This window comes from Aquila chrysaetos, chromosome 25, assembly GCF_900496995.4.
Source record: "Aquila chrysaetos chrysaetos chromosome 25, bAquChr1.4, whole genome shotgun sequence".
In the NCBI taxonomy this organism is placed as follows: Eukaryota; Metazoa; Chordata; class Aves; order Accipitriformes; family Accipitridae; genus Aquila; species Aquila chrysaetos.
The window spans coordinates 3884174-3904094 of NC_044028.1; the positions used below are offsets into that span (position 1 = coordinate 3884174).

General features: G+C 38.8%; 1 protein-coding gene across 2 annotated transcripts in view; it reads right to left on the reverse strand.

The window, feature by feature from the left end:
• Positions 1 to 19921, reverse strand: part of USP22 (ubiquitin specific peptidase 22) — a 111673-nt gene that overhangs the window by 25134 nt on the left and 66618 nt on the right. For both annotated transcript variants that reach the window (XM_030001751.1, XM_030001750.1), the window contains one exon: positions 2869 to 3038. In XM_030001751.1, coding sequence (XP_029857611.1) covers positions 2869 to 3038 — 170 coding nt within the window. The remainder of the gene's footprint in view (positions 1 to 2868; positions 3039 to 19921) is intronic.

The window sequence follows — 19921 nt, forward strand, 5'->3', positions numbered from 1 at the left end:
ATGCAGTCAGATATTCTTAAAACAAACAGAGATCAATGCTTGGCATATTTGCAAGAAAAGCTACCAGGAAAAATCTCAATTCTGAGAACAATCTGATACTCATTACTCACCACCAACCTACTTCAAGGTGGAAGAACTTTGTAACTTCCTATTTATCACAGAGAAATCACACAACCTATATAACTAAATGGTCTTAAACAAAAAAAGGGACAAGTGTTTTCTGTTTAAGCAGCAAAATAGCACAACTTGCTTATTTATGTATAGTAAGTTTCATTTAATGTTCAAAACAGTCTCTTTTTCTCCTGGAGAGTTCTTACTGGCATGCATTCACCAGATCCCCTGGCATTCCATTTGCCTAAGATCACACCTTCAGAAAAGAAGGGTGGCGGTGAGATGAAGTTAACCCTTGCCCTGATCGCTTGTCACTGGGTAAAATGCCTTGGGATAACTACATCAGTTAATCCCGGTGAGAAAGCTACGTAAAAACAAGACAGAACCTGAACCAGTTTCCCCAGTAATTCAATTACACAGGAATTCTTAACCATAGCACTGAAGTCTCCACTGGTTAGCTCTCCTTCATCCAGACCTCATCTCTGCAAAGACAGTGTAGGAATCTTCATTATAACCACTGCATATAGTTGGGACATGAAAGATAACCAATCTGCTCCAAAAATGCAAGATTTTTGTTTAAATTCTGAATGTACAGAAATTAAAACTCACTGGGAAACAGAATTTTACAATGAGTGCTGACAAAGCTATAAACATAACATGGGATTTACTGCTTGCAAGTTAAAATATATTGAGTTGGTTACAGACACTACAGTTTTGCTTGTGGAGGACTAAGCGCTAGTTTTACTTCCAAGGTGGTTGAGTCACTTTTTGTTGTCCTCCCACAGCACATAGCTGCAGTATTTCAATGTGAAGTAAGGACAGAGACTACTGTACTGCTACCTTCGCAGTCTCACATCACAGATATGGCTCTTCCCTCATTCACATACCCCTCATTTTTGAATTTTGATTGGGGAAAATGAAGGCCGAGATTCCCAAAGTTATGTGTGAAATTAAACTTGATTACAATTGAAACTAATGTGAATGCTGCATTTAAGCCCCATTTTGGATAACAGCCTGTTCTTTGTTACATGCTTGTATATAGTCTAGCAAAAGGCATCCTAGGCTATCAACAGGGCTCCACATACAAAAATGGAAATAAAAAGCATTACCTAGACAGTCTTGATCTTTCCTCCAGCCCCTCAATCTGTAATGTAATACTCATTTCCCCTTTCCCAAGGGATTTTTTTAAAAATGCATGTGTGTAAACAGAATGTGGTAATACTCATCAGAATGAGACTTTATACCACAATTTGATGAAAGGATATCAAGATTATAATAGTATCTTTTTTTTAAATAACCAAATAGGTTTCTGTATTAACAGTGTACATGGCATTTCTATACCATGGCTGATTTTTTTTCATCTAGGCAGAGTGGTATTTCCCCATTTAACTGCACATCTGGTTTCAATAATCCTGCAGCTGCTACCTATTGGTATGCCTGCCTTTTGTTTTTACCTCCTTTCCTGACAGACATAGAAATAATTGAAAAATAAATCAAAAAATAAGAAGCATAACATACAACTAAGGACTGATCAAGCAGCATGAAAGGTTGCAAATTCACATGAGTGTCAAGTATGAGCAGAAAACAACTTTGTATTGGAATGGGGGACTTTACCTTCCATATATGTTTAATTTACCTGCAATGACCAAAAAGACTCATCTCTGGTGACAAAGGCACAGAAGTAAAATCAAATTGAAAATCACAAGATAAAGGTAATGCTATTTTAGGTTGGTCTCAGTTTGAACGAACTTCCATAACAGCATCTACACAAAAGACATGCTCTGCGTACAAACATCTCCAGCTATCTTAAATGCTCTGTGACAGCATGTACTATAGCTTTTTTGGGGGGTTTTGTTTGGGTTTTCGGGGGGTTTTTTGTTGTGGGTTTTTTTGTTTTGTTTTTTTTTACTTATGAAGAAAGCAGATCTATCACTGAGGGAAAGGCACAGAGCTGGATTTGTTTGTTTTTAAAGACTCATCTTAAAACTAGAAGCCCATGTCTACCCATAGTCCTTACATTGCTGATGCGCAACTAAGGTACTTAATAATGCTCTTTGACTATTTATTAAGGAAAAGACTGTGTCTGTCTCATACAGCACGGACTAGACCTACAGAGAAAGACACATTACAAAGCCAGTCACCTGAGTGAGAAAGGGAAAGAACAGTAGCTCATACATGGAATGTACAAACTGTACCAACACATTCACTTTTCTACATCCTCTGGGCCATTAATGGGTTTCCACATAAGAGATGATAGTGAAGATGTTTCTACCTGTTAGAAAGCACTGAATCAATATCTTTAAAATATTTATACAGACCTACATAATCCAGTGCCTTAAACCACAGGCTATATAATATTACTTTACTCTCACTCCCATTATCACCCAAAGAGCCTGTGACATATTTTCCAGTTACAACTTGCACCTTTAATTAAAGTACACATTCAGCTTTAAGACTAAAGATTTGCAGATCAGTCTCAGAAGAGCAGGCAGCACTGTAATTATTTCCAATACCAGCTTTGCCTAAACAAGGGTGACTTATGAATAGGACTTAAAAGGCCAATAGTTCCCTTTTCAGCAGTTGGGTATTTTTGACAGTAGGGTCTCACCCAATCTTTACTGCTCTGTTTTGCCACACCTTAAGGGGAAACATAATTTACATTCCCTTTATATTTGCAAATAGAACACAATCCCTTTTGGGGTAAGAAACAGCCAGCATCTGTGGAAAGGTGATGCTATTGTGGCAAACAGCACTCACCTCCTGAAAAAGCGTAGACATTTCACAGACCAGACATGAGCTGGGGCTTTGCATTTCACATTTGTGCCTGTCGGAGAGGAAGAAATCTCGCAGCAGTGGAGTGTGGGTAAGTGCCTGGACAATACAGTTCATAAAACATGTGTTCCCAAGATTGATTAGCCCTCGTAGACCTATAAAGACAGAAGGGGGAGGGGATGCATAAGCATTATCAAGTTAACAAAATGGTATATTTGCATTTTTATATAGTTTTCACAATATTGCCACAGATTTACTGTATATGCACAGCTCCTTGGAGTTTTATATTGTTTTAGGTAGGCTATTGGTTTCGATGTACTTAAGTCACAAGCTGCCACAAGCTTGCTGAACTATGCTAGGATTTGTTTTTTAAATTCTCAGAGAAAAAAAAAGGAAACCTCAAAGTACAGCAATACCAATAGCATTATTTTGCAATGGCTGCTTTGCCATATGTCACCAAAACATGCCCCCTCCCCAAGCTGATACCAAAGTGCAATGACAACAACTGGTATGTCACTACAGTAAGAAACCAACACATTTAAATAAATCAATAAGTAAGTTTCCAGATAGTTTAAAAGGCTTTCCCTCATGCAGGTCACGAAGCCAGAATAAGGATTTTGTACTGTTATAATGCAACAATCATCTTTCTAAGACAGGCAGCAAAGGAAACAGCCTTGACAAAACAAAGTCAGGCTGTGACATCCAGTGCAGACTTAGCATATCCTTTTTTTGTATAAAACCCAAGATCCGAACAAAACCACCTTAAAAGAGAAACTCTGAACAATACTAGTTCCACAGTTGTTTTAGCTAAGTTAAACATTAATCTACAGTATACATAAAAAAAAAAATTGAACTTGGCATAAGAGGATTCATCACACCTTAAGTCAAACGTTCAGTAATGCCCAGAGACGATTTCTTGTGCTTGGAAACCAAGATGCTTAAAGGAAAGCTCTTTTGTTGCACAACAGAAGAGAGGTTAGGAGTGGGGAAAGCTTTTCAGTCATTTGCAAAGTCTAAGCGAGAAGAAAAACATGCTCAAATCCTTGAGTATTCTTCCAAAATGTTAACATAATACCACCATACAGGAGTGCTAAATGAGAAGAGCAACAGGTGGACAAGAATGCTTATTTTTAATCAAAAACTTACTTTAAAACAAGATAAAACGCACTGATGGATACAATTCTGGTATTAATTTAAAATTAGCATAGTCCTCTTCTGCAATATAATGGGATTACTACACAAACGATGAATGGAAAAACAGGATTACTTGACAGAACGAAGAATTTCCTTGCCATTCCATGGGGGGGGAAATCAGCTGGCAATGCCATGGTAATTAAAAATGGTGCAGTTCCCTTGCAGTACACCAGATAGTGCTCAAAGGGCTCTTTAGCATCTTTCAGCAGGAGGAGGTGTGGTCCAGTTGCTACGTTACCAGAGAGAAACCGCACTACATCAGCTTGAACTGCATAGCGAGCTGTCGGCGATGGACACAGAGCCCTCTTAAATTTTTTTTCCCTGTATCTAATTCAACACTGCCCTCCTTCCAACAGCTTCCTGTTGCTTCTGTTTACTCAAAGTGCGGGACAAAGTTTCTCATTGTATTACAGTAACTTCTACTGGGCAGAAAGCTTGCTGCAATTATTTGCTTTATTTTCATGCTGGGAGGCAACAAGTGTACGCACAACATTAGCAAAGTGTTAAATAGTTAATTTGTTGTAGCAGCTTGAAATACGGTGTGATGCTTCAACGTTGTACACAATCCTATTTCAATCCCCAGACTACATGTCTCTGCAAACAATGTCACAACAAAAAGGTGTTCATGCTGTGCAAGTCGAGAAATGCTTGGTTGGTACCTCTTGCCTACCTCTCCCCTGTGTTTTCCATTTTAAACTTACTGGTTTTATTTAAATCACAGACTGTGCAAACAGAAGCCTGTAAGGCTCCCTGGACATGCCTGAGATGCACCAGGGTATTTTGAGAAGCAGAAGAGTCTCTCCCTATTTCTCCCTGGAAAACTCAGTCCCTCTGGTTAGCACCAGAATTCAGTCAGCCTGCACAGTGCAGAAGACTAGCGGAAAACCGGTAGTACATCTAGAGACTCATCCTATCACTTTTCTTTTCGATATCTAATTGAGCAATCACAAGTAAAAGCAAACACATAAAGGCAGCTTTTTGGAATCATTTATTAAGCATCATTTATTACATGCCTGTGGCTGGACCTTCTTTCCCTGTGACCACAAGAATCAAATCTTCCTCAAAGTTGCCACCAGAAGACTAGTTACAGGCATCAAACTTGGAAGGCTCTCTTGGTTTACTCTACTTGCTTGGTCTTTTGGTGTCAGTTTTTCATGGGTCTAAATGGAGTGCTTCATACACTATGACTTCACTTGAATGACCCAAGACAAAGTAACCTGCAAAACAGACAAAGCTGAAACGTGAATACTCCAAACCCTAATAAAAATCAGAAAATGGTGAATGTAGCAAAACATGAGAACTTACTTGGCTGAAAAGGGAAAAACATAAAGGAGCATACATCATTCTTATCCTTCAGGGAGCAATGACTGCAGCTGCTATACTGTCTCTTAAACTGACATTTGAAATGAAATGGGTATGATGCACTGAACTCCAGCTAAGGTACTGCGTAACTAATTGCAGCATCTTGGAAAACATCAAAATTTGATGTACATAAACTAAAGAGCTGACAGAACTCAGAACAACACATCCTCTTGTGCTTAACTTTTAGGGGGGTGGGGTGGGGAAGAGTTTTGTTGGAAAGAAAAATAGCTAAAAATTAAAGCCTATATAGCATTCTGGTCAATAAAATATTAAGAATGTAAAAGGCTTGTGTCTGCCACACCTATTCCCTCCCCATTAACAATGCCTGGCAATGTTTAACTGGAATAGTCAGCATTGCAACATGTGGGTCATAAATTAACAGAAAAATAATGTGCCAAAACCTCAAATACAGCAGTCCACTTTTGCTAGCATCAACAGTTGTCTCCACTAGCATCTATTCAATGCACAGTATTTGTACAGAGGAGTGGGCTAACTGCCTAAGGATTGCCAACAGGATCCAACCTCTAGTAATAAAGCTGTGGTACTTTGCAGACTTCCGCTGTGCTTCATAGTGCTATCTTTATTTCTGTTTCTTATGAACGGATTCTGAAATGAGTAAGAGCAACCACCGAGATACTTAATATATTCTATACAGAGATGTGTGCTCTTGGGGTAAGTGTAGTTAGGAGAAAAATACTTGTTTACTTCTGAATCTTGCTGATGTAAATGTAAATACTGGAATAAATTAATATTGTTGTCAAGACAAAATTGTCATGTACAGTATAATCATAAAAAAGAAAATACCCTTTAATCATCATGCATGGTATACGACCACCATTCTCATTCTGTCACATGCTGGACTGGCAGTGTGTAAGCAAAGCAGCAAGAAATCTACTTCTGCAATGCCTTGAGCACAGGTAAACCCATCTGGGAAATTCTTTTTACATTTGGTCTCAAAACTAGGTTCTAAGCAGCTGGCTTACCTTTGTCAGCTTCAGTTCTCCAATCTTCTTCCAGTAACGGGTTTTGGTTTTTCAAATGCTCAAAGTAATAGATCTGCAATACTGGGCAACAACGCTTGTTGTGATGCAGGGAGATCTAGAACACTGGTTCTGCAAGTCCACCCACGCAGGCGAGATGAAAAAACCAAAACAAGATAAGGAAATTCCACTTCTCTGTGAAATGTAACTGTATAGCTATTAAAGGTGGGGAAGTGGGGAAATGAGAGGACCACACATGAATACAAAATACAGAAAAACCAATCAGGTGCCTATCTTGCTCTTCTGGAAGAGGTTCTGTTTATCTCTAAACCTAGGCTTTGTGCTGGGATAGGAAAGACAGCAGACAAACCAGTCTGAACAAATATTACCACACAGAAACCTTGTGATTTATTTGAATGAAGGTTCTGGAAGCAAGAACATAGGTCACTATATAATGCAACTTTGTGAGACAATGAGGAAATAATTCAGATGCACTACAGCATAGCCAGCTTGAGATCCTTTTTAGATTAAGCACAGGTTGGCAACAACTTAAGACAATTTTTTGTCCCCTAGCCCCAGCCCTCTCAGTTCTTCATCTGGTATTGATGTTTCTCTGAAGCTCCATCAGACAGTATCAGAAGTCAGCGCAAGCTGAGGAAGTGTTCACTGAAGTATTTAAAGAGAGTTCAGCATAACCCTTGGAAACAAACAGTGTAGCATGGCAATGAAGATTTCTAGAACAATTTTGGGGTTTCATCCTATGTTCATACAATAGGAATTACAACATCATTTAAGAGCATCTTTTTGAAAATGTATTTCAAGGGAGAACTGCCCTACTTCTTCACACCTAAAACTAAAACCAAATTCTCTCTCAACTCTCAAGTTTCAGGTGCAGACCACACCACACATTACAACAACGTATCTGTTACAAACACTCGCCCCAGCCAGACCAACACACTACTGTTCCACTTGCATGCCAGAAGCAGCATAGTTTTGCTAATGGGGTTAGTGACAGCAATTATTCTCAAAAGATAATCCCTTTTGAAATAACAATAATAATAAAACAACCCCTTATTTCAGAAAGCAGCAGTATGCAGATACGTGAAATTACAAGTCTACACAGGAAAATGCATGACATTTGGTGACACTAGCGATCACGTGAGTTATCAACAAAAATAACCATGTGGTTTTGGTGAATTTATTCCACACTGCTTCAGCTGCAGCATCCTTTCTCAGTGGCTGCATGAAACCCACAGGTTACTGCAGAAGCAGGAATACTGAGTTGAATGTATTAGAAAAGGTTTTTTTCATAACTTTTTTACAAACAAACTTACAGATGACACACTCAGGTATTAAATTATTTTGACAACAGTTTAAGAAAAAGCTACATAAACTTTTACCACAGCCAGGTTAAATGAAAACATTTCTACCACATGATCTTAAAAACTAACTTAGCAATTCAATGTCTCTACCTCTACCAAACACAGAGCATGCAATCTACCACAAAAGAAAAAATAATTGGGGGGGGCGGGGGGGAGGGCAGTGCAGGGAAGAAAAGAAAAAAAGAAAAGTTGTTTGAGCAAAACATGAGTTTTCAAAAAGGTGTAAGTTGTATTCTTTAAATTAAAACAGTTTTATAGCTTTGCTTTAGAATTTGCGAAGAATGAATTTATTTTCCTTTGTTTATTCCTATAGGGCACAAGCAAACAGTTTGACCATGTGAAGTTCATATTTTAATAGGAAAATTTTGACATAAAATTCTCACGTTATCTTGAAATTCACCTGAGTTCTGCCAACCACATCATCTACTTTTTCCACCACTTCTAAGATACAAGGCACAAGTATGAATTTATTCCTTCAGTAATAAGCTACCGTATTTAGGTATTATGCCTTCTTTATATTGCAGAAAGGTTATCAGGACAGAAACTGGCAGTTTTGGTTGGCTGGTTTTTAAACACTGCAAAAATAATATTAAAAAATATTCAAAAATAACACAGACCCCAAACAGCTTTGATGAAGAACACAGAAGGATGGAAAACATTTATGTGACCTGGGACACGGCTGAACTGAAACACCTGTCAGCAACTACACTGTAATGCTTTGCCAGGAGGAAGCCTGCAGCAACCAGGAGGCCTTTGCTATGGGCTTTTGTTCCAGTGCCTGTTAGAGGAACATATATAGAATAGAAGTGTATTAAATGTTTGGGGATTTCCCCATTCCTTTCACATATATTTCAAGAGTTAATTTTCAGGAGTTAATGAAAATGCCCACATAATATTCTGTTGGTTTTTAGACCACATCAGTAGTACCCCTTCAGGAAGATGTAGTGAGTTTGAGAAAAGAATTTAAGCAAAAAAGTTCTGCAACTACAAACTTTGAAACTTCTATAAAATTCAGAGTATGGTCAAAACCTACTAAAAACAACCCTGAAATGAATACGCTCTGCCTAGAAGCAAGTTAAAGGCTAGAGCCACACAGCAATGATTTTGCAGCAAGTTACGTCCTTGCACACAATTTGCTGTTCAAGTGGAATGAAGGTGGTCTCTCATGACCCCAGGTCTAAGAACATACAGTCAGCAACAGCAATGCAGGAGAACTTTCAGCTTTGTGGTGAGCCTCTTTGGCAGTCATAGGTGGATTTGCAGTCTTACTGCTGGTGAGAGGACACTTCAACAGACACTGACATTAAACCCTGAACAGAGTTCCTTCAGTAAATCAATAGTCATCTTTGTCAGATATGATACACTTTTGACACCACCACCCCCAGAAGAAAGAAAGAAAGAAAAAAAAAAATCAGTTAATAGTGGGCTGCCAAATACTTACAACAGGAGTAAGCTACTACGGTGTTGGTTAACATATCTTATGTTCAAGAAAAAGCCTGCACAATGGCAAAACTGTTCTCTCAATCCAAAAGGATTTCCAAAAAGGGTAAAAATTTAGGAGATTCAAATGCAGAAGGAATTTGATAAAGAAAACACATAATGCTAAAATAATATGAACCACTGAAGATGCTGAGCAGTTATAAACTGCTGAGTTGTGAGCAAGACAACAGACATTTACAAGAGGTTAAGCTTGAAAACACTGTGCATCTCTACACAGAACCTTTCTCAGTTTTATGTAATCACCAAGCTACAGAAAAAACTCTCACTAAACAGAAAAGGTACTAGGAGAGGAAAATGAATATGTGGCTTTGGAAGACTAGACTAAACCAATTCACTTAAACAAATGAAAAAGATATGGCAAGATCCAGATATATAAAAATAATGAACGAACCACAAAAATGTTCTAGGAGCTGCCATAACAAGAGCAAACCCCAAAACATTAAAGAACACCACAAAAATGGTGAGACCACCCCCTTCGAGCAGTACTGAGCAGCAAGACCAGGGACATTAAGGCTGCAGCTCCAGGCTTCTTGCCATTGCATCTCCTCCTTGCCCTGACCCTCTCTCATCTAGCAGGCTTATCACCTCGACTTCCCACTGGAACCATCTTCCCAAGTCACCACGGGCTCTTCCTCACCAAACACATCCCGCTCTGTCCTGCAGCTGATCAGCATAAGGAGGTTACAAACTAGACTGCTTATTACCACCCTTTTCCTGGGTACTTAAGGATCCCCAGCAGATAGGTTGTGGCAACTGCTTGAATAAGTGCTCTCCAAATGGATTCATTGATTCAGATTGGTTAATCAGTAAATCTTTTTTGAACAGAGTATTTTTGACAGAAACAGTTAGCAAGGGATTACATGACAGATCAAAGAAATTAAGATGAACACTCAGGGCAATAATCTTTCCTCTTTGGGTTACTGCTGAACCAGGTAAAAATGTGCTGAAGCTCCCCTGTGTTTATTTTTCTGGCTTGGCTCCTTTGCTCCAGTTATTCAAGGTTGCCAGGTTAGTCATTGCTCATTTTGAATCACTGTAAATCCCTCCTGAAACAAACCACCTTTCTTGAGCTAGACCACTACCACCACCCACCCACTCTCCCAGCCCCCTCAAGCTATTCAATCACCAAGAGGCACAACCTGGAGAACTTCGCTCAGTCTTCTGCTCTACCCGACTTTTATGTGAAGCCTTTTAAATCACAACTCAGAAGAGAGTTCTAAAGCAGTATTTCTTTACTTAGAGATTTGTGATACATGTTTTCAAATTTTCTATATATGTTATAGTCTATATATTAATATAAATATTTTCCTATATTATATTATTCCATTATCTAAAAATAACTATTAAATATCATGTATATATGTGTGTGCATCAAGATTCATAGGTCACATTGAATCCCGCAGTTTTGGAAGGATGATAGCATACACGGTATTTAGATAATATTGTTATACAAGTTTGGATTTCTTCTTCCTGTTTTAATTACAAACAAATATTTTCATTTGGCACTGACAAGAGTCAAATGAAAAGCCAGCCCCTTCCATCCAGAAGCCCTAATAGACGCATACATGCACTCCAGTGCAGTTGGAGGACACATTCTTTAGTTTAAATATCTGACCTGTGCACACATAATTTGGGGGAACCGTACATTAAGTCCATTCTGTAGAGTACTGGGATTAGAACAGAAAGTAAATTTATCTGTATTTTTTGCCACCGCTTACCCTATCTAAACACACAAGAAGAATGAGATAGGGTTTTTTTCCTTACACATACTGACCTGGTGTTGGCATGGTTCCCTCCGTGCCCCCCCCCCCCCGCCCAGAAACTCGTAACGTAAGAACCAAGGTGCATAAGAAAACTAATTTAAAATATGGAAGACACTGAAAACGGAACCAGTCAGTATACGACTATGAAGAACAACTCCTGTTAATAGAGAGAAAATAAATTACAGGACTATTTTAGACACACTGCACTATGCATTGCACCATGAACTACAAGTTTACCCACCCCTACCCAGAAAGAAAGGCAATTACATCAGAAAAGGCTTTCTGGAAGGAAAAAAAAAAAATGTATCTTAGGAAAAAGGAATATTTGCATTCTAAATGAAAACCCATCTTTAACCTTCCAATTTCTGGCTAAAGGATTCCGGATCACTGCATTTTTTCCATTATCATTGAAATAACAGATTGCTCAATAGAAAAAAAGTTTGCTTATGTGTACAAAAGGAAACTGTCCTTGAGTTTATTTCCAGTTCAAAATCCTGGAGTCCAGCTACAAAAGATGGTACACTGGAAGAAAGATGTATATGCCATGAATGGCACATGTATAGCAAAATCATTAACTGTTGAAAGAAACAGAATATAGTCAGTATTCCTCCTTGTATGTATCACCAGCACCAGAAGACAAAGACTATTCAGATGGACGAATTGCCCAAACCCAGAAAGTTCTCAGTTTCGATATGTCACTGCTGTACAAAGTAAATGGAATTCATCCTCATTACTGATCTGTTTACCTATTAACACAACTTCACCCGGAGGCAAAGATGGGTTGGTCAGATGGTTGGTCCATTTAAGGAAATTAACCAGACACAATTTGCTCTATAGCTGAGTAACTGACAACTCAAAAAGACCAGGAAATATATCCCATGCACTGAATGCAAGTTGTGACCTTAACTAGATGCTCTGCCATTTACTTATTTTCCTTAAGGTACTCATTACTGGCCAAGGGTGGGTTTGCTTTTAGAAAAAGAGAGTCAATTCCCCACCTTTCAGATTATCAAGTGGTCCAAAAAAACCAGAACATGTCAGTTCCCATTTCCCAGTTTTGCTGTCTGTAAGAAAAACTTCACATTAAGTGTTACGACTTAAATGCAACACTTAAATGCATGCTCAAGTACTTCATTCAGGTTCACATGACAACTCAAAGTCCGTCCTTTGGTAATTTCCGGCATATTTGTGGGCAACTGGGCAGCTCTGGAGTGACCTCGACATTCAGAGGAGACTTTCCAGCTTTATCCCTTTTTATGTTGTGTTAGGCTTGCCATTCAGAAGTCATTGGCTTTACTCTTTTTTCTCCCTTAAAAATATCCAAAAAACCATGAAAAGTTACCAGTATGTAACAACCTACCCACATTAAATTGTCAGGATATATGCACGGTGATATTTGTAGCATCTGTTCAGCAGAAGAGATGAACGTATTTTCTAGCATGTCTATGACGATGATCTAGTTCATCCACACCACAATGTAAAAACAACAGCACTGGTTCTGTAGAGGCAAGATTAAGTAGTCCAGACCAAGTAAATGTGGTTATGTTCTTTATGCAACTAGGTTTAGTGCCTCTGCACTGCATTTCCCAGTACTTCTTGGAAGGCTCATTACCTTGGGCACAGCGCCACATGAACATGTTCATACTGTTTACAGACCCACACTGACACTACATACATTCATGCTGCTCTGAGCCTAAGCTGAATTTGCATTGACTTAGTGTGGATCAAGACACCAATAATGCTTTTCCAGCATTTAGTTTGTCACCACCCCTCTTAGTTAACGGGGAATTGACTGCATTCACTATTTTTATTCAATAGTTTCAGTGACATCACATAATATATACTTACATAAGGGACAAACTACATCAAGATAGTGCAAACGTAATTAGAAGACAGAACAATAATTCAAGAGCAACTTGTTAAATGGGAGAAACTATCTGAAATCAATTAAAGTCAATAAAAGCAATTGTGAAGTAGGAAACAAGAAAAATTAAGTGGACAAACACAAAATAAGGAGCAATGGCTATAGCAACTCACCCTAAATGACTTAATACTCTGCTGTAGTTCTGAGACGAACAGCACTTTGAAACGTAACAGGAATATGAGAAGGCCTGGGAGATAATTATTCTGCCTTGGTGACAGGAAAACCTCAGCTGGATGATGTCTGGATTTGAGCACCCATTTTAAAAGAGATCTATGCAAACTGGGGAGAAGTCAAGAACATGAGCGAAAATTTGCATGAAATTAATATTTGAGACTGGAGAAACAACTGAAGAACCCACTGGTTGAGTTAATTAATTAAAAAAGATAGTGCTGATGGAGGAACAGCCAGGCTGACAATTTTCAAGTAAGTTACAGGCCACTGCAAAGAGGACTGTAATTAACTCTTGTGGCCTACCAAAGCTATAATAAAAAAAAGACTGAGCTCACAAGAAGTGAAATTTAATTAGATATTAAAAATAATTGTCTCACAGTTAGAAAACATTGCAACAAGGGAGCTTGGGACTCCCAGCTGTTGGAGTGGTTCCAAAAGCAGCTCTGTCAGCCATCAGGAATGGCCCAGTACGTTGACCCTGACTCAGAAGAGGTGTGTAACACCCCTTCCCCTTTTTCATCCCATGACTGTTCACACACCCAGATTAATATTGCAGTGTGATACAAAACACAGGAACCAGCTTTGACAGGGAAGGGGAAGGTGAGGGCATTTTCACACGACAGCTAAGCCCTTCTAACAGCTCACTGATGCCAAAAGGGATGTTCCCTTTGCACTGAGCCGGCATCTGCTTGACTCCACGGTGAAATGGTTCACCTTGCCCGTCTGACAGAAAAAGTAGCCTCACCTTGAGGGGATGAACTCATCACTTGCAAACAGTGATGAGTCTTTGACATGTTTGAGCAGGTTCTCACAGCTCACCACAGGTCAGGACAAAAGGCTGGTGCCAGAATGAGGGAGGTATGCAGGAACTGTCAGTCTCAGGGACAGCCAGCCCTTGTATCCCCTCTACTGTAAAAAGCTTCCAGCGCAGGCAGTTGTCTAAAAGCCACAGGCTGGGTAGCAAAACAGCCATAGCCCAATGTCTGTATCCCTATTTCTACCACACAGCTCTGGAAACCAAAATTAACTCCCCTGCTGCCACTCAAGAAGGGATGGAGAACAGGTAACAGCTGCTGCTAGAATCAGGGCTGCTAACTATCCTCAATGCCATTTTTAGACTACATAGGTATTCTGTGTATGAGCTTTTGCATTTGCGGCTCAATACATCATTCATTCACTTTAGTAATGCAAAAAAGAGTCAAAGGATAATGCAAAGAGATCGCCTGGATCTGGTATTTCAGTTCATTTCCTTTGTCATACCTGCTAGGGTGAGTCAAGAAAAATTTAAGTGTGCAGCTATCAGCCGTGCTATAAATCAATTCTAGAGGAGCTCTGCAGTGTCCCTGTATCATGCTGTACCTTCAATTAAAAGCAATCGCAAAACATTTAAGCAACACCGGACTAAAAGCTCAGCATAGGACATACATATTCACAGCTTATTTAAATAAAGAATTTCTAGTAATGATAAAGAAATTAATCAGCAACAAACAGAGATGAGATTCAAGAAAGGTTACCCTTAACTTTGCCAGATTTGGGAGAAAAATGTGTATCTCTAAGCAATGACTACCAAAGAAGGCTTTACTGGAGATTCATCCTCAGAGCAACAGATCGGCCTTTCTGCACATGCTACTCGGACACATATTGTTGGAAGAACCTAGGGGCAAGTGACATCCTTGGAGCAAACAGATCAAACAAGCTACCAAGAGTATGATCAAACACAAAAGTGTAGCATTTCGTATTACTGTTGCACAGATGAAACAAAACTCCCAAGCCAGACAGTGATTCCTAAGCGTACACAGTATGCCAGACACAGAAAGTACTCTCTATACTATACTTAAAATATGTACATCTTTGAACCAATTCACAAACTAATGATGCCAAAACAAACCATTTCACAGCCCAGAGGAGTTCCCATTCTTTGCCTTAGGGCACACTCCATATGATATCATTTACCTGTAGTTACTTCCTGAGTTCAGTGGTGTACAAGCACTATGTGCCCCCGATTCTCCAGAAGAGTACTGATACTTATTTTTATTTCTGTTTTTCCAGGCTTAAAATGCTTCAAACGAGGCAAGTGATCTCTTTTAATGGTGTGGGCATGGTAAGCCAGGCTGTGAGGTTACAGCCTGCCATATACTTTGCGGTAACCGTATGCTTGGGTTAAGACCAAGCACACAGACTAGGTAGGAGTACTTGATGTCCTTTAAGTTCTCATCCTTCTGATTTGATGGTAATTGGCTCATGTGTGCACACCCTCGGCCTGGTAAAATGAGTCAGCATTCCTAAAATATCTGGCAATACACACAAACAAACCTCTTAAGGTTAATTTTTCATATTGCCTGTGTAAATAGAGAAGCTGTTTCAAGCAAGACAAGGGACTGCAAGTATTTCTTCCCTGTGAATTAAATTAAGGAACATGATTCCAAAGCAAAACAAAGTGAGTGTTTTTGACCAAACCACTGAAAAATGCATTGACTCTTCCACTAAAATCACAGGAAACATAGCTGTAGAAGATCTTGAGACGTTGCCTGGTCTATCCCTCTACCTCAAAATAGAATTAATGCTACCTATATTATTCCTGACAAATGTTTCCCTGAATTGTTCTTAAAACTCTTCAGTGATGAAATCCTACTATATCCCCTGATGCGCTTGCATTCTGAAGTGCTCCAGTGTCATCTCTGTAAATAAATTAATGCAGAGGCTAAGAACTGTAACAACATTAATATGGAAGATACATATACACTATGAAATCTACAGATAAGCTCCTCTACTAGTAGTATTAGAGCTTCTGAATTAGAATAAATTTTTTTAATACTTCAAATAGCAATAGCTTTACAAAAGCTCCTAAAATGAGGGAGGAGACAACTTGTCCAAGATACTGCGGTATCACTGGTTTTCTCTACTAGAAACTTCTGTGCACCTGAGTGGGTACGGCATGAGCTATTTTATTTCCCATATGCTTCCCAACAAGGAGAAAAAGATAACAGCTACACAGAAGCTTTCTGTGGGCCAAATCTAGCCAGTGTGCCCCCAAACTGATGACAATTATAGTAAAAAGGAACATATCAGAATACAAGTTAAAATGCTTCACATTAGAGTATGTATTTTGCTGTTTTGTAGCTGCAGAGCATGACAACAACCCTGACACAACCACACAAAGTTTCATGTGACAAGTCCACAAGGGTCGGGCTTTCATCTAGGTAGGATAAAAAAAAAAAAAAAAATTCCAGGAGCAATTTCTCCTGGCCAGGATGTGAAGTTGAATTGTTCTTCCTGTTAAAGCAATGGCTGCCTTGTATTATAAGTGTAAAGAATAACCTGAATTAAAAAAAAAAAAAAAAAAAAAAAAAAAAAAGCACCAGGGAAAGGCCTTTTCCTAAACTAAGGTGACAGTTAAATCCACGCCTAAAAACCGACTTAAAAATATTTATAAATGTAATAGGCATCTATATGAATTTACTGCCTCCCATAGACAAGCTTAAGTTTAAAATAAATGTGGGGCAGGAGGAGAAATGTGAGCTAAAGCCAAGGATCTCTGCAATGTGCAAGATTAGTTTTGAACTTTTTGCTAAGTCACCTAGCAGGAAGAGGACCTGTGAACACTCTGCAAATAAAGGCTTTTTTTTTTTTTTCTTCAAGAGTAGGGAAAATGTCAGGTTTTATATCTGTAATTTCTTATCTTCAGCATTTTTACTGACCACCTGCATCCAAAATTGTTTTTCTCTGAGGTGTCTCAAGAAGAAACTAACGCATCTTGTTCTCAAAACCAGAAAGCTATACGGCATATAATCATCCATTGCAGTAATTTCTCTCTATTTGATTGTCTTAGCTGAAATGAGTAAGACTGAAAGAGACATTAATTTCTGCAGCAGAACTTGTACCAAACTTCTCTAAATTCCTATCTTGGCATATCAAGACCCACTGAAAAAATTTTGTCTGTTGTGCTTCAACCTGATCTAGTCTCTGTCAGGATCTCTTAGCAGTAAGTGAACACAGTGGGAAATGCCTACATATGATCTGGATCTCAAATTTTCAGAACACGCAATAGAAGAAAATGTCTTTTATATACAGCACTGGAAATAATCATATAATGCTTTGATACTTAGTAATAGATTTGATTATCTGATCCCTGTAACACATGAAGATCAATCAGCTGGAGTAGGAAAACACGATGCACTCCAAGCACACGTCACATGAAGAGCCAGAGAAACAAAAAGGCGCCTATTTCTGCACAGCAGAAAACATGACATGAAATGCTACATATAGGTATATGCGTTGCACAAAATGCCTTAGTCTAACAATGAAGCCAGATCCCTTACAACTGTGGTGCTTGTTGTATGCTCAGATATACAGAGCTGAATGAACTTAAAAGAAGTTGAATAAAGGTATGGAGAAGCTCCTAAAGCAACCACGTAACCGAAATAAGAGCTGCCCTGTCTCACACACCCTACAAAGCAAAGTTCAAGACATTAAAGTCCTATGAACCAGAGCATGAAAATAATGATTAATCTGATAACTGCAGAAAGGTCAGGGAGAACAGATAGAAGACACCCAATGTCAAAAAAGAACAGCAGTAAGCAAAGAACAGGAACTGTGATTGCCAAAACGACTGAATGATCGATACGGAGCATTATGACAACTAGCCTTTAAAAGCTAGTTAAGTTGTGGACACTTCAAGGTATTTTTATATGGCAACTTGATGGCAAAGAAAAAAAAAGCCTTTATACAAAATAAAATACTTCAAAAGGTGGCACAGAATAAAATATTCTCTTTGCCCTCCCCCAAAGCAGACAAACTTAAAAGCTCAGTGAGATCTTGCATGATCTGCAGAGAAGCATAAGACTTACAGTGAGAATCCTGTGCAGATGGCATCTTTAAAGAACAAGAGGTACTCCCACTAAACTGACAAAATAAAATTCACACCCGCAGCCGTCCTTTCCCCCCAATATCACACCATATGCTGCCTACAAGTTTTTACCCTTCCTCAAAACAGATTTCACAAATTAATAACTTAAGGAGTAGGCTAACTGCCAATGAAATTAAATGCATCCAAATATATTAATAAGCACAAATTATTGTTGATGAATTGGCACAGACCTATTCCAACAATCCACAACACACAAACCATGTCACATGCTGTTTATGCATATTCCTAGTTTCAGTATATACTGTATCTACCTTCTGTCCACACAAAGCCCAACTCTAGAAGCAGATATGAAAGAGCAGAATGGAAGGTCATAGTAAATATAATCCAAAAGTGATCCACAAAAGAACAAAACTGAGATGGAAATTATTGGCCTTGTTGAAAATGCCGTGCTCTCGGTAATGACACAGAGTTAATCAGGTTAAAATACAGTGGTATATCAAAGTTTGTTTCTTTGGTTTGGGTTGGTTTTTTTTAATAGTAAGAAAAAGAACCTTCTCATGCTAAGGGTGCATCTCTGCCCACGACTAGACGACAGGCACATGTTCAAGACTGTAATCAGTGTAGCCACATGGGCTAGCTCTGAACTTCCTTATCTGGCATTTGATTTAGAGATTACGAAAGTATCTTTGCATTGACTGCATCACTGTACAGCAAAAGTATACCCTCCATTTCAAGAAAGGCTTTGGTTTTTAGAGGATCACTGCAAGATATTGACAAAAAGAGCAATAGTCGGTAGCTTGGCATAGTGTGGTCAAGAAAACAGGAGGCATACCTGCTGACCTCAGGGTTCGCTGTGAAGAAGGGTAAGGTCAGCTGTTTGTTCTGACAGACACAGAAAGCTAATAACTTTTAATACATCTGTTTTTCTGTAAGCATCCACTGCTTTGATTTTTTTTCCAAGCCAAGTTAAAAACTACTTTGAAGAAATGCCCTGATAAATTTTCTTTAATTTCAAACAAACAAACAAAAAATACTTTATTTAAATAAAGGTATCTTGCTCAGAGGGCCAGAATCAAATTCTGGCTATATACTGCTGTTGGGTTTTTCTTGATAAGAAACCTCCCATTCCCATAAAAACCTGTTCAAGCAGATGATAAGCGACTAACATTTACTGCATTTTTCATATTAGAAGCCTAGTGTTTTGACTGCACATTGGAGTTATATAATGACTTTGTGAAGAAAGCACAGCACAGGAAAAAAATTAATGACCATCAGAGAGAGATAGGCAAGACATAAAAAAAGTCAGCAAACATTTTACACTTGAAAGTTGAACTAGCATTGGTGGGGGGGGGGGCTGGGGGCGGAGGCTTTTTTGTGCTGCTACCTAGGCTGGACCCAAATGATGAAGTTTCACCTGAAGAAGCACAGAACACAATTTTAGAAAAGTCAAATTGAAACACTGTCTGCAAATGATGAAGTTTCACCTGAAGAAGTGCAGAACACAATTTTAGAAAAGTCAAATTGAAACATTGTCTGTAAACTATAAGTGATGTGTATGCATCAGTAACAACCATGCATTCACTTTTAAAAAGTCCAGAGGAGGAGAATCAGGTTTGAGTTAGAAGTCTGGAACATGATCCAAGCCCTGGATTAAGAACCCTGTCTTCTAAGGAATTTCACATTGCGAGCACACACAGTGTATCTTCCTTTGTCTCAAATCCCCAAGAGCCACGTAGAGTTACAAAATTAAAGTATTTTCTACACAAGTAATACAAATGGCAATTTTCCAAGACAGAGAACAGAAAAATTCAACCCCAACTGCAATCTGCTTATTTCACATACAAGTAGTTCTAACGTTGTACAGTCTGCAGGGGTTGCATTTGAGGTAAATATCC